Raw genomic sequence first — 15,008 nt, forward strand, 5'->3', positions numbered from 1 at the left:
TCACCATGTTGGCCAGGCTGGCCTTGAACTTCTGACCTCAGGTGATCTGCCCGCCTCGGCCTCCCAAAGTGCTGGGATTACAGGCGTGAGCCACCGTGCCTGGCCCCAAAAGGGTTTTTGAGAGCAGGATATTCACATGATCTCTAAGTCTCATTCTGTAGGTTTCCTATTATTTACAAAGGGTAAAAGGTAGCCTTAACATACACAGTTCTAGCTATTAGCACCTTAACCAAGTAATCCAACCTGGCAGCCTAACATTTTGTGCCTTCTGAAGGTATGCACATCATCACCTGTGAAAATTTGAGGCCAGAATGTTCACCATGAATCTAGTCAAGCCTTTTTACCTAACTTTCCATTTATAGGAAATACAGAGGAGATGAATTTTGTCACATTTGATTTATTTCTGTCTATCCCTTTCTTCCTCCTTCTGTGAGGAAACAATCTAATAAATCCAGAACATAAGACGCTTTACAAGACAACTGACCTGGACTCTTCAAATAAAAAAGCAACGTTATATTTGAAAAACAAAAGATAGTTGAGCAAGAAACAGGCTAAAGAGACATAACTACCAAATACATTGTGGAAATTTGATTAGATCCTGGATCAGGAGGAAAACTAAAAGCAAAAGAGACTTTTTGGGAACAGTCAAAGACATTTAAACGTGGTCTATGAATTGGGTGATATGAAAGTATTAATCTTGACTGTGGTGTTAGTGTTGTGGTTCTATGGAAGAATGCCCTTAGTTTTGGACAATGCATGTTAAAGTATGGAGAGGGAAAGTATCACCATGTCTGTGACATACTTCTTGGTAATTCAGATGTCAAAAATAAACACACAAAACAACCAGCTAGACACAGGAAGGGAGGGATGGAAGGAGGAAAAAAGATAAAGCCAATATGGCAAAATGTTGAAATTTGATGAATCTTGATGAAGGGTATATGGATGTTCATTTTACTATTCTTTCAACTTTCCTGAAAGTTTAACATTCTTCAAATGAAAATTAAGGGGAAGAAAATGAATTTGAACATATTTTCTGGGTTTAAACCATGGCTTTCCTGGCCCATCCCTTGATCTCTGGCTCCCACAGTCCCAGACCCGTCCTGTCCTTTGTCCTCTGCTTCAGGATGTTGTTTTTTTAAAGTATAAAAAGAGGCGTGATGGCTCACGCCTGTAATCCCAGCACTTTGGGAGGCCGAGGTGGGTGGATCACGAGGTCAAGAGATTGAGACCATCCTGGCCAACATGGTGAAACCCCATCTCTTACTAAAAATGCAAAAATTAGCTGAGTGTGGTGGCACGCACCTGTAGTCCCAGCTACTTGGGAGGCTGTGGCAGGAGAATCGCTTGAACCTGGGAGGCGGAGGTTGCAGTGAGCAGAGATTGCGCCACTGCACTCCAGCCTGGCGACAGAGCAAGACTCCATCTCAAAAACAAACAAACAGAAAAAAAACATAGAACGATGAGAGGTTCATTGAACTGGTGAGTAGAACCAATGAGTAAAGGGATGTAACATGGCAGAACATTTCAGTTTGTTTGGATTAAGTTTCATCACTATCCTTTAAAAAATAACAGAACTTAATAACCACATTCACCTGGTGTAGAATTCTGCTAACGCTTGAGTTGACCTTTCTGAGGACCCGAGGTTAGAAACACCTGCTCCAGTGAAAAGGGCCTGCCCACAGTGCTGCATCATTTCTTTCTGCTGGCCATATGGCCTCATTAAGTGTCACTTTACCACTGAGTGTGGTGAGGCTGGGGAAGTGGAGGCAAATGGACCAAGGTCACTTTCTGCTCTAAATAGACCATAGACTTTTCCTGTTGTGAAAAATTTGTGATTTGTGTCTGCTTCTTAGCATCTTTTGTGTGAGTAGAAGTGCATGAAACAGTATTATGATATTGGCAACTACTGTCGAAAAAAAGAAAAGGCGCAGCCCCACTGAACAAGGGGACAGACCTAGGTTTGAATGATGATCCCAGCTCTGTGAAATGGAGGCTTAGATGAATTCAGCATCTGATTGTACTGGAATGTCACAGCACCCATCTGGCTGGGCTCTCTGCAATGGTACAATTGGGAACACATCCCTGTGGGTGAATGATCCAGCTCTTCAGTTGTTTTTCCTTCTACAGTTTACATAAAATTTGCTGATTTCTATATAAACTGTGATGCCATCTAATCTAAGAAAGTGTTGGACTGAAAGTTTTATTCTTTATCCACTTAAGGTTATTTCTTAATTTTTTTTCCATTCCTTTTCACCCATTCTTCATCATTGACCCAGATCCTCCTCCCCAGAATTGCTTGCTAGCATGGAGACAGACCCAGAGTCACGGACAGAGGAGGGCCTCTATAAATTTTGTTAATCTGGAAGTGGTCCCTGAACCACAGTTTGTAAAACACTGTTTTATGAGAAAAGAAGATGGGATGAAGACAGAAAAGGACACCCTTGGAAACAATAACACTGTGGTGTGACCACAGGATTGAATGCCAGGAAGTCATGAGTTCTAATCCTAAATGTATTTCCCAAGACACAGTGGCAAAATTGAGTGGAAAAGTGCTCCACAAGAGCCCTTTGGTCGTTTTTTCATTCATCTGTCCATCAGCTATTCATTACATATGTGCCTTCAATGTGCTGGAAGGGATATAAAGACAGTCCAATCTCATTACCAGACCTGATACTGGCTCCCAGCCTGTCACAGCGATAAGACATGTCCATAAGTGGCCACCAACATGCCAGAGACAGTGGCTGTTGCCATCAGAGAGAGGCAGGTTGCAGGCGTGGGTAGGGTGCATGGGGGAGAGATAGCTTCTATTCTTTGGGGCTGTGAGGGTTTACTGGAAAAAAGCTGGCATTGCAGCCAGGCCTTTAACTGCAAGGTAGGTCTTAGACATTGGAGATTGGTAGAGTTAAGTAGCCCACTATAGGAACAGCACAAACAACATTTCAGAAAGCAGAGGGTGTAGAGAAGAATTTAGCACACAAGGGACATAGCGGGAGCATGCAGTCTAACTGGAAAAGTACAGGTTGGGGCTGGGTCATGAAGGGCTTTAAATCCTAAGCTGACTTTCTATTTTTCTCGGTAAGGAGTTGATGAAGGTTTTTGACCAATGCATGCTTTAAGATGCTTAATCTGGCAGCATCTGCGACCTTGGGGAGAACAGTTTCTGTGATGTGGTAGGGGCCATGGCCAAAATCCAGTGAGGTGAATAATGACAAAGTGGTGAGTAAATGTTGCTGTGGCGACTAGACAGCTTCTTCCAGCTTAAAGGAGGTAGAGATGTTAATACCTTGAGGAGGCTGAGGGTGCAGGGTCAGAGGAAGAGTGTAAGTGACAAAGGAACAGAAATTATTTCTAAGCTTTTGTTATTTCCTAGGGTTCTTGGCGAGGTTTTAAGGGATTATAGAAGACTTACTCTTCATGTGTTCATTCCCAGACCAATGGCTTTGGGTAAAACACAATCTTAGAAGTTTTCTGTCTCTTTAAAAAGTTCTCCTAAGCCCTTCAGTCACGTGCCTTCAGAAATTTTGGTTACATAACGTTGCTCTGAATTGGAATTCTGCAGCCTCATGAACTGGAGTCTCATTCTTTCCCTCCCCCACCTGGCACTTTATTTTCTGCGGGTCAGGGTTAGCTTCTTTCTAACCATTGTTGCGGAACTCTTTAAATATTTGGTCTCACAGGTTCTAAAAGCTGGCAGGCCAGGCTGCTCCCTGCAGGTTGTGAGACCAAAGCCTTCCAGAAAAGGAGCCAGTAAAATCCCAAGCATGTTAACTGAGTGTAACAGCTGCACAGTGCACCGCCTCCATCACCCTCAACCCCACCGCACGGGGCTGGGCTCCCAAGTGCTGAGGCCAGCAGCTCCTAGCCACTGCGGCTTGCAAGCAGAAGGAGCCCTCATGCAGCACATCGTGGCAGGCTCGTAATTGCGGTGATGACAACAGATTAAATCACTGGCTCTCAGCACTGAGGACTGGGGTTTGTCAGGGTCACTCACCATTCCTTTGCTTCTCCCAATTTTCCATAGTGAGAGAGGAAGCTTGGAGTCTGCTGCTATAGTAGAAATACTTTCTGAGAGCCCTCTGAGTTTTGCTGTCGAGAGGTTCATTCTCTTAGTAGTCTAGGCTGCATCTTTCTGTCTTCCAGCATCCCCTCAACACATGATTCTGGAATGTTGTAATCTCTCAATATACATATGTATTTAGTTATACCCTGCTTTTATCCAAAAATATTTGAAGGCAGTTTACAAATATATATATATAATGCAGTGAATTTTTTGTTGTTGTTTGTTTTTTGAGACAGGGTCTTGCTCTATCACCCAGGCTAGAGTGCAGTGGCGTGATCTCAGCTTATTGCAACTTCTGCCTCCCAGACTCAAGCGATTCTCCCACTTCTACTACTAACTGAAAGTAATAGTAGACTACTCCTACTTCTCAGGAGTAGTCTCCTGAGTAGCTGGGACTACATGCTCATGCCACCACAATGGCTAATTTTTGTATTTGTTGTAGAAACAGGGTTTCACCATGTTGCCCAGGCTGGTCTTGAACTCCTGGACTCAAGCAATCTGCCCACCACGGCCTCCCAAAGTGCTGGAATTACAGCCATGAGCCACCGTGCCCAGCAAGTGTTTTTTTAAAAATTAGGAAATGAGGTAAAAGGAACACGTGAGTAGGAAAATTAGGCACAGCCAGGATAAGGGTTAGTTCACAAAGTGCAAACTATAAATAAAATCTCCTAGAGGCAAGTTAGGAAGGTTTTCTGAGTTTCCTAGCAGCCAAAGCAAAAAGGAAAACTTTTTAAAGTTTATTTATTTTATTTTGTACAGCAGACAGTTCATATAGCATAAAAAGGGAAGCCATCAAGGATAAAATTTGTGTGTCTGTAAGATGCAGATTGTCACAAGTAGAGTGTTTCCTTATACTGCATCAACTTCCCCCATAAAAAAAAGAGTACCCTTTTATAGTACTCTATAAAAGGATACTACATGGTCAAATGGGCCCTTGTTCTCCCTGCTTCCCTACAGTGATAGCATAGTCATTTGGTTGACTTCTTGCAGTGTCCCTTGGGGTAGGCTTGGTGGCAAAGCCCCAAGTAGGACAAGGGCACCATGGGAGGCCTGTGCAGGGCATTTCAGTGCAGTTCTTCGCATCTCCAAAGGTGCTCCCTTGAGGAATCTTGGTTCTGGGAGATGCTGTCCCACAAAGAAGTGCCAGGAGCAAATGAGTTGGTCAAGAACTGTTGATGCCGGCATATTAAAGGCTCCTCGAAGTCCTACAGTTAAGAAATCAGCCCAGTATTTCCCAAACTGATTTAATCATAAGATCTTTTTTAAAAAAATTAAAACACTTAATTGGCACATTCAGAAACGTTGATCTAAAACAGGGGTCAGCAAACTTCCTGTGAAGGGTCACATAGGAAATATTTCAGGCACAATTAAAACAGCTGTCTGTCACAAGTGGTCAACACTGCCCTTGTACAGAAAAAGTGTGGCTGTGTACAATAAAGCTTTATTTGTGCGTAGTGCAATTTGAATTTCCACAATCATTTTTGTGTCACAAAATAGTATTCTTCTTTTGATTTTTTATTTTTTAGTCATTTAAACATGCAAAAACTGTTCTCATCTTGCAGGTCACTCACAAACAAGTGGCAGGCCAGATTTGACCAGTGTAGTATGGTTTGCCAATTCCTGATCAGGAATAATGTTTGGATGGCTTATCTTTCCAGCAAGCAAGCCTTCCTGAATACTGTTTGTCAGGTTCCATTTTAATTTAGACTTTTATGTTTCTGGTTTAAGAGCAGATTTTTAAAAAGTGTTAAAGGTAATAGAGAGTTGGTTTGAGTCCTTACAGGCTAGTCTAGGATTTTTCTTAGAAAGCAGTTGTGGGTGCTCCCAAAGAAGACATTTACAAACTAACAAAGTCTTACACGGTCACATATGGTTGGATCAACTTCAGGCTGGAAATGTCTAAATGGGAATTATCATTCATGCACTGGATCCGTAGAAATGAAAGTCTCAAAGCACCCAGAGACGTTTAATTTTAAGAAATTAAAACTTCCTAGTCAACCCTCCAAGTAACCTAGTAAACGATGGCTTCCCACCTCCAACCAAGCTAATGGAGTTCTTTTTGATTTTGACTAGGGGAACATTTTTTTGGCTTTTTATGATGTCATTATGATAAAAGAAGAAGGCCCAAACATTCCTACTACCATGTCTGACTTTTTAGTTTCAGTTATACCAGTATTTTTTATTGAGTACTCAGTGTATATAAAACATTTGGTTAGATTTTATGGGAGATATCAAAAGGAGAAAGAAGTGGACACTTCCTTCTTTACCTTGTGAGCCAAGTTCAAGATCCTCATCAATTACAGCCCATTGCTATGGTGCCAGGTCTGATTTCACCTCCTGGGCACTTCCTATTACCATCAATCTGTTCATTCAACAAACATGTCTGAGGTGCAGCCTCTGTTCAAGGCTCTGGGAACACAGCCCTCGGAGCACGCATTCCAGGAGATCAGTGTTTCTCTTCTCCTCTGGCACTCTTGCTTACAACCTCTTTTATATAGTGGAACCAAAATTACTTCTGTATATCTTGAGGCTTCAACCTTCATGTTGCCTACACTGTGTGTGACTCTCCTCGAAATATTTAGAGGGAGAGTGGGTCTCCTGATTAATCACCCTTTCTGGAATCTGCACTCTAAATGCTCTCGTTCCCTCCACCTGAATGGCACCTACCTTTCCCTGCCCTATTTTCTTAGTGTCCAGTGGGGACACAGTTTTTACCAGATCCATAATCTTAAAGCCATTAACTATATTAAGCCAAATGCATCTTGTAACAAATGTTACAAGATAGCTAAATGTATGTACAAACAATATATGTACAAACAAACAATAATACATATCTGATCAATTGTTTTTTGATTAAGGAAGATTCTCTATAGTTTTGATTTTTTCCATTTACAAAAGTAATATTCAATTGCAGTGAAAAATTTTAAAAATATGAAAAAGTACACATTAAAGGGAAAAAAATTAATCCATAAATCTAGCACCCATCGATCAACCCTATGAATATTTAACATATATGTTTTACTCTTCTTGATTTGAAAGTCACATGAATTTTTTAAAAAAATAGTAAACATTAAAATTGACCTTCTTTTGCTGTATGTAAAATTCTGTGAATTTTAAGACATGCATAGATTTAGTTCCACTCCCCCTGCTGCCCCCGCACAAGCGTACCTTTCCCAGTTCTGGCAACCACTGATCTGCTCTCTGTCTTATCTCTGTTTTCATTCCGTTCCGTTCCTCTCCTCTTCTTCTCCTCTCCTCTTCTTATCCCCTCTCCTCCCCCCACCCTTTTTTGTTTTTGTGTTTGAGACCAAGTCTTGCTCTGTTGCCCAGGCTGGAATGCAGTGGCACAATCTTGGCTCACTGCAACTGCCACCTCCCGGGTTCAAACAATTTTCCTGTCTCAGTCTCCTGAGTAGCTGGGACTACAGGCGTGTGCCACCATGCCCGGCTAATTTTTGTATTTTTAGTAGAAACGGGGTTTCACCATGTTGGCCAGTCTGGTTTTGAACTCCCGACCTCAGGTGATCTGCCCACCTTGGCCTCCCAAAGTGCTTTGTTTTCTTTTTGAGAGTGGCTCTTTTCACTTAGTTCAATACCTTTGAGATTCATCCAGGCTGTTGCATTTATGAATAATTTGTTAATTTTTGTTGCTAAATACTGTTCCATTTTGGGGGTATACCACAGTCTGGTTATCCATTTACCATTTAAGATTACTTTTTGGGTTGGGCATCGTAGCTCACACCTGTAATCCCAGCACTTTGGGAGGCCAAGTTGAGAGGATCCCTTGAAGCCAGGAGTTTGAGATCAGCCTGGGGAACAGAGTGAGATCCTGTTTCTACAAAAAGTTTTAAAACTACTCCAGTGTGGTGGCATGCACCTATACTGTCAGCTGCTTGGGAGTCTGAGGTGGGAGGATTATTTGAGCTCAAGAGGTTGAGGCTGCAGTGAGCCATACAAAAAAAAAAGGTTATTATTATTTTTTAAACATTTGACATTTCTGAAATTCTGAAGTATCTTAAAATTAATGTATATATTTAATGTGGTGGGGTTTTTATTTCTCCAAAAGCTATTACAGAATTGATGGCGCATCTTATAATTAATACTCTCTTAGGATCGAAGTATTGTGGTTAGGATTAGAGAGGGCTGTTGGGAGTTACTAGGAGTAGGGTAAGTGGACAGTTAAGAGTCGGATAGAGAAAGGTCCCGAGAGCTTGTGGCAGGCCAGCATTAGAGCAGCTTGGCAGCCTCTGAAGACAGGGTCTCGCTCTGTTGTCCAGGCTAGAATGCAGTGGCCCAATTATAGCTCACTGCTGCCAAGGAGGTTTTGAACAGAGGAGCAACACCAGGGAAGAAGTCTTTAAGAACAAAGCCTGTCTTACCATGGTTAGTACAAGTATGGGCAACATCATCAGTGTTGATGAATGAGGAAAAGACAGAGAAATGGTGGCAGTGCACTGCTAGTACTGGATGGAGTGGAGGAAGAACCTAGGAAGCAGTGAGCACCGACTAGAGTGTGGCATGGGGGCAGAAGGGCAGTTGCTGCAGAATACCCCAATCTCCAGGCAGTCCTCGGGCAGGAAAGGCTGGAGGTATGGAGAGCCAAGGACAGCTGCTGCCAAGATCTTTAGGTGTTTACATGGTGGGAATGGGTGGATTGAGTCAGGCATGCTATATGGGAAACTGTAAAACAGAATGAGAATGTCTGGGAGTTTCACAGGGTAAGAGTGTGATGTTCGTAAGGATATTGTGCAAAGATAAATGGGCACATGGTGTACTTGGTATGAGCTTGGTTGAAATATATAATTATTCTGTGGAAACAAACTGTGATTTGTGCTGTTTCCAGGTAGACTTCTATTATGGTTAACTCTACGGCCCAAAGTTTTTTTGCGAAGCTTATTGTTGGGTCCCATCCCCCTGTATCACAAGTCACTGGAGAAGGATATTTTACCAAAGTGTAAATTGAAGAGTAATTTACCAAAGTAACTTGCCCCTCTTGTTGGCCAACTCTTCTTGAGAAGCCTCGTTCATGGAAGCAGCCTGATTTTCACCCACTCACATCTCTTCTGGCTTGGGGTGAAGGAGAAGTAGGTGCCAGTTCACACAGAGGAAGAGAAAGTCACTCACCCATTTGTCTCTTCTCAGTCTCACATTTAACTAAAGATCTCATTCTCGTAGAAGTTATTTTCCACTTTCCCTAACAGAGCACATATGCAAAATTCACTGTTCTTTAAAGCTGTACTATGGTGGGGTAAAGTTGCTATTATTTGTGGCATTGCTGATTGTTTCTTCACTCTTTCCTAGAAAAGACTGTATCTTCACCATTGACCCATCAACCGCCCGAGACCTCGATGATGCCCTCTCCTGCAAGCCACTCGCTGACGGTAGGATGGAAATTTCTATGGCATCTTGGGTAGCAGGCAGTCTGCATGCCTGTGTGGTTTGCCTGGCTGCCCTGTGCTGCCTAGGCAGCATACTGTGCAAGGCTAGGTTTGCTTTGTGCCTGAACTTGCCATAGGCCTCTGAGCCTTTACAACTATGTGACCTTAAGATTGTGTTCCTGTGGTGACATTGGTGAGGGTGAGAATGAGAAATGTCCTCCCACTAGACTCTTCTTGGGCTTCAGAAGGGGCAACAGTGAGTGCTAAAGAATGAATTCCAAGCCTTGGCCCTTCAGATGGTTCCAGTGTTGGTGTAAGGTATCACAGAAAGAAAGCTTGTAAGGGCTCTGCTTGGGAGAGACATAGGGTTCTTTACCTGAATTTAACACCAAATAACGTGATTGAAGGGGTACTCTTCAAAGGCATGCTTCTCGGTGGGTAGCAGGAACACCTTCCCTGAGAACTGCCTCTCTAGGGCTGAGCTGGAGAAGCTTGGGCTACTCCCAGTAGGTTTTCATCTATCCAGCAAGTTGAGAAAGGCAAACTGATAAGGGCTCTTTAAACATTCTTTTGGGATGTTACTGAGCAGGTAAAAGTGGGATTGAGGCTAGTTGTCTTTGGAAATTATAGTTGGAGGAAGGGAATGCAGCAATTGACTCTCAAAGAAAAAATGTGTAGGATATGAGAAAAGTGAACCCTTCCAATCCCTCCTCCTCCTCCACCTCCCCCTCTCCCCCTCCCTTCCCCTCCCCTCCTCTTCTCAACAGAGTCTCACTCTTTTGCCCAGGCTGGAGTGTAGTGGCATGATCATAGCTCACTGCAGCCTCAATCTTCCAAGCTCAGGTGATCTTCCCACCTCAGCTTCTCAAGTAGCTGAGACTACAGGTGTGTGCCACCAAGCCTGGCTAATATTTTGTATTTTTGGTAGAGATGGGGTTTCACCATGTTGTCCAGGCTGGTCTGGAACTCCTGGGCTCAAGTGATCCATCCACCTCAGCTTCCCAAAGTTCTGGCATCACAGGCGTCAACCACCATGCCCAGCACCCCCAATCCCTTTTCTAATGCCCCAGATGTGCTGCTTCTAGTTTTTACCTACTTCTTGCCGCTCTCTAGGGTGGCTTCTGGGTGACTGCTTTGGCTTTGGTCATCCTCAGAGATGGCCTTGGCACTAACATGGCCTTTGACATTTGCCCAATGTGGATATCCACCCTTGCAGTTTCAGTCTGCCACCAAGCGTTGATGGCCTAGTGGCCTAGTGTTTTAAAACATTGCAAAGATGTTCATATCTCCCACTGACACAGAACGCCGTAGGTTCAGTATGTAATCTCTTCTCTACTATAATAGATGGGGAAGCTTAGTAGATAGAAGGCTGAGAGATAGAAGACATTGCCTAAGACTGGTTTTATCTTCCTTGAAACTATGGGCAAGATTGCTCAATATTTTCTTTTTAAAAATTAATTAATTAATCGATTTTTAGAGACAGAGTATCACTCTGTCACACAGGCTGGAATGCAGTGGCTCATTGCAGCCTTGAACTCCCAAGCTCAAGCAATCCTCCTGCCTGGGCCTCCCAAAGCACGAGCCACTATGGGATTACAAGCACGAGCCACTGTGCCGAGCCTCAATATTTTCAACTAAAGAAAACTGAAAGAAACGAGAAAAGGTCCTCTGGAAATTTTAGAGAAATTATATCTTTTTAAAATCCAGAATTGAAGCAGCCTACTTCAAAAAGCAAGTACTGGCTTGATTTCTTACATTCTTAGCAATCTCTGTTGCATGCAGAGGCTTAGGCATACCTGCTCGGCATATAGACACCACTTCCCTGAGCCACAGTGTGGAAAGTGCCCCTAGGCTGAAAGCCAGGTGACCATGGACCTCATTCCTCATATTTGTCTTACCTCTAGGTTCACACCTCTACTGTTTGTGTAATGCTTAGACACAATTGCTTCATTTGTTTTGTCCATTTTCATAGTTGATAATAGCAGACGGATACATCTACTACCTGTTCCTCTGTCTCAGCTGGCCTGGAACCCTGCACCTTGCAGGGACTCCAGGGAGCAGGCACATGTCCTGCCGTACTCACTGCATACACTGTGGTTTTATGTCTAGGGCCCAAGTGTGTCAGCAGAGGTTTCATAAAGGAAGTGGTCAAAGATATGATAGGAAAGATAGATTGGGGACAAACTCGGGACAAATTTTCAGACCAAATAGTGTTTTTTGTTTGTTGGACAATGGAAAGGCAAGCAGATGTTGTTCAGCAAGAGAGCATTCAAAAAGAGGAAAATAATTTAGCATTGCAAGGAAAAGGAGAGAAACTGGAGGCTGGGGAATGAGTCAGAGAAATATTGCAATAGTTGTGGACCTGGACTAGATGGTAGCAAAATCAATAGGGGGGGTTGGAGTGGGAAGGACAGATGTGAGAAAGGGATAATGACAGAAGAATCTATGGAAATGAATGTTGGGGTTGAGGGAGAGGAGTCCAAGATGGTGCCAAGGTTTCAACCTGGATGACTGGGAGATGGAACCCGTAAGTTAGAAATGGGAATCAGGAGTACAAGCTGGTTTGGGAGAGAGTATGTTGGCATGGAGTAGTCTGTCTGATGTTATTTATGTTAGTTGCTGCAAATTCTTTTTAGGGGAGCTGAGGTGTGTATAAACAAACTAAATAGATGCAGTCCGTGGAACTATATACAAAGAGCCCGGGAGGAGAGGAAGCAATGCACCAAAATGCAGTGATTTCGTTCGAATGATGGGATCATAAGTGATTTTTTTTCCTTTCTCTAGTTTCCAAATTTTTATAATGTGGCAATAATAGTTGTATAATGAAAAAATTTTGTAATACAAAAATATTATGAGGTGCCAGAAATCACAGGCCGCTCAGTAGCCTACTGCACCAGGTGATCAGATACCTTCCATCCACTTAGTTTTTCTTGCATTCCTGAGGAGCAGTTTGGCAGAGCAGCAGGAAAAGGACATGGAAAAGGAGTCAGGGAAGACTCTGAAAAGGCCTGAGTTGGTCAGGCCAACAGTTTTATGGTGGCACTTCTACAGTTGGCCTTTGTGACAACAGTTTCTGCCAGGGCCATTTATCCAAGGAGTTGAAAAGGGAAAGTCAATTCCAGTTTGGATTGGGGTGAGGTTGGCTAAGTTCAGGTTGAGGTAGTTACCAGTTCATGTCAATTCTTGCTTAGGGGGAAAAATGTTCAATGCTTCAAAAAACAAATAGTGTTTTCTCGGTCTATTTATATCATCTGTAGTTTTTTTTTTTTTTTTTAAGTGTAAAGTTTAACTTTCCTTTGGTTTCATTAAAATTATCTGAATGACCATTCTGTGAAAAGCAGACAATATAACATACCTAGTCCTTACTTTCCCTTTTGGTAGAGTTCAGATGTACTCCCAGGACTTGTTACCAGTGTCTGTCAGGTGAGACACTCCGGTGATCAATTCAGCAAATCACAGTGACCACCTGTCTACCAAGAGATCATAATTAGGTTGCAGGCGGAGGAGAGGGTGCCACCTATCTTCATGAAATCTCAGCTTGGAAGGTATTCTACTGGTTTCCAATCTGGTAATTCTCCACTTTTCTTATCCTAAAAACACACTTCAGGAGAACACTCCCATGAGCATTACCCAGCAATGTAGAGTTTTTCACCTTTGTTCAAGAAAATATTTAGTAATGTAAGTGAATAGGAGTGGCATTATAGTGATAACCCAGAATCTGGAGACAGTAAATCGTGTGCCTCAGTGTTTTATTATTGTACAGATCACTTGCAGCATACCTCACAACTGACCTCAACGCTGAAGTGTGGGAATGCCACAGTTGTCAGATGACTCTCTGGTTTTCGAATTACCTCCACTGCATCCACTTATGGAATGTCCAGACTGCATTTGAACTTTCTACCTTAGAGGCAATTCATTCTGCCTTAAGATTGCTTGACTATTAGGAAATCCTTCCCTGTAATGATCTGAAACACTGCTCTCTTCCTGTAATTTTCCACTCATTAGTCCCATTTATGCCTCTCGGGCCCCTATAGAACAAATCTAGTGTCTCATTTGACAACCTATCAGTTACTAGATAACAGTTATCATGTGTCTTCTGAGTCAAAAATTCTCAACTTAGCATCCTAAATATTCTTTGGTGTCCAGTGGGTTATGAGGTGTGAGCCCATCTCCCATGTCATGGAGTCACTTCTGCTTTTATGAAGTCTGAAGTACATGGCTACCTGTATCCAGACTGCGCCTCCCTGGCTATCAGGGCCTGCTCTCTCCTTGCCAGTTCCTCCTTATTGGGCAGGACTGGGTTCAGAGTAACAGCTACCCATTCTCTTCAATTAGTCAAGCATTGTGGCTTTGCCTTAGTCTCTGAGGGAAAATTGTCAGCCTGACAAGCTAGGACCTTTATTCGCTTTTCGTTGATTCAGGCTCCCAGCAGATCCTGCAGGAAATTGAACTTCACTTCTCCAGCATCTTGTTTCTCTAAAGTTGTATTCTCTAACATGTACTCTGCTGTTGAACTTACAGGGTTACCCTAGCCCGGCCTTAGAAATGAATGAATGGGAATGGGGAATGATGGTTAATGGGTTTCAGTTTCTTTTTGGGTGACGAAAATGTTCTGGAATTAGATAATTGATAGTTGCACAACTTTGTGGACATACCAAAAACCACTAGGGGAAAAGGAGTGAATGAATAAATGAATGAGAAGAAATAAACATATCCACTTATCCTTGAGGCTTTCTGGAAATTGGAGTTTACACCTTAACCACAGTTTAGCAGAGGTCTTTATGGAATGCCCAGCTGGCTATCATAGTCACATCCCTCGTGTCCATCTCTCCTCCTTGCTGCTTTCCTCTCTGAACCATGAAACTACAGCCCCGGGTGCATAGCCCTCTGCTCTGCTGCCCGCTCACATTTCCCATCCCCACAGAGTGCAGTGCTCTGACTCAAAAAAAGAAGGGTCTGTCCCACTATCTGCATAGAAAATATTTGGTTAAGTTAGAACAGCATCCAGCCTAAGGGGCCTCTGGGGTGGACATTACCTACTGTGCTCAAGGAAGCACCAGTCTTCCTGCCTGGATTGTCTCTGCAGCCTGCCTGGTTGCATGACATTTTTTGGGGAGGATGGAGCAGACAGCTTTGTTCCTGGGAGCCCATAGCAATAAGGGAATAGAGTGAGAGTCTAGGAGCAGTGCCTGTAAGGATTTCAGAGAATTCCTAATAAACTCTCTGGCTCCCCAAATGGCTGTTTGTCACCTGCTGAGAATTTCCTATATTGACTGATCACCTCTGGAGGCAGTGAGGAAGTAGGAGCCAGAAATTCTTGTGTCCCCCTGTGTGCCAGGCTTTGGCTAGAAAACCTGAGGGATAGGATGGGGTGGTAGTTGTTTTAAAGAGCAAAGGGCTGAGATGAAGTCACTGGACCTGCTACTGGGAAGAAACGGGACATGTGAGAGCCCTGGGGCTTCTGAGTGAAAAGGTTCATGCATGTCTCTAGCAGCCAGGCCAGACCCTCTTCCTGGGCTCTTTTCTCACCTCTGGGAAGACTCTTCCCCAGCAATCATTCACCCCAGCCC

General features: G+C 43.2%; 1 protein-coding gene across 3 annotated transcripts in view; it reads left to right on the forward strand.

The window, feature by feature from the left end:
• The window catches only part of DIS3L2 (DIS3 like 3'-5' exoribonuclease 2), a 368,917-nt gene that overhangs the window by 231,451 nt on the left and 122,458 nt on the right, over positions 1 to 15,008 (forward strand). For all 3 annotated transcript variants that reach the window (XM_063595621.1, XM_003821873.5, XM_063595620.1), the window contains exon 10: positions 9,362 to 9,441. In XM_063595621.1, the coding sequence (XP_063451691.1) occupies positions 9,362 to 9,441 (80 nt within the window). The remainder of the gene's footprint in view (positions 1 to 9,361; positions 9,442 to 15,008) is intronic.

This window comes from Pan paniscus, chromosome 13 (genome assembly GCF_029289425.2).
Source record: "Pan paniscus chromosome 13, NHGRI_mPanPan1-v2.0_pri, whole genome shotgun sequence".
NCBI classification, from domain to species: domain Eukaryota; kingdom Metazoa; phylum Chordata; class Mammalia; order Primates; family Hominidae; genus Pan; species Pan paniscus.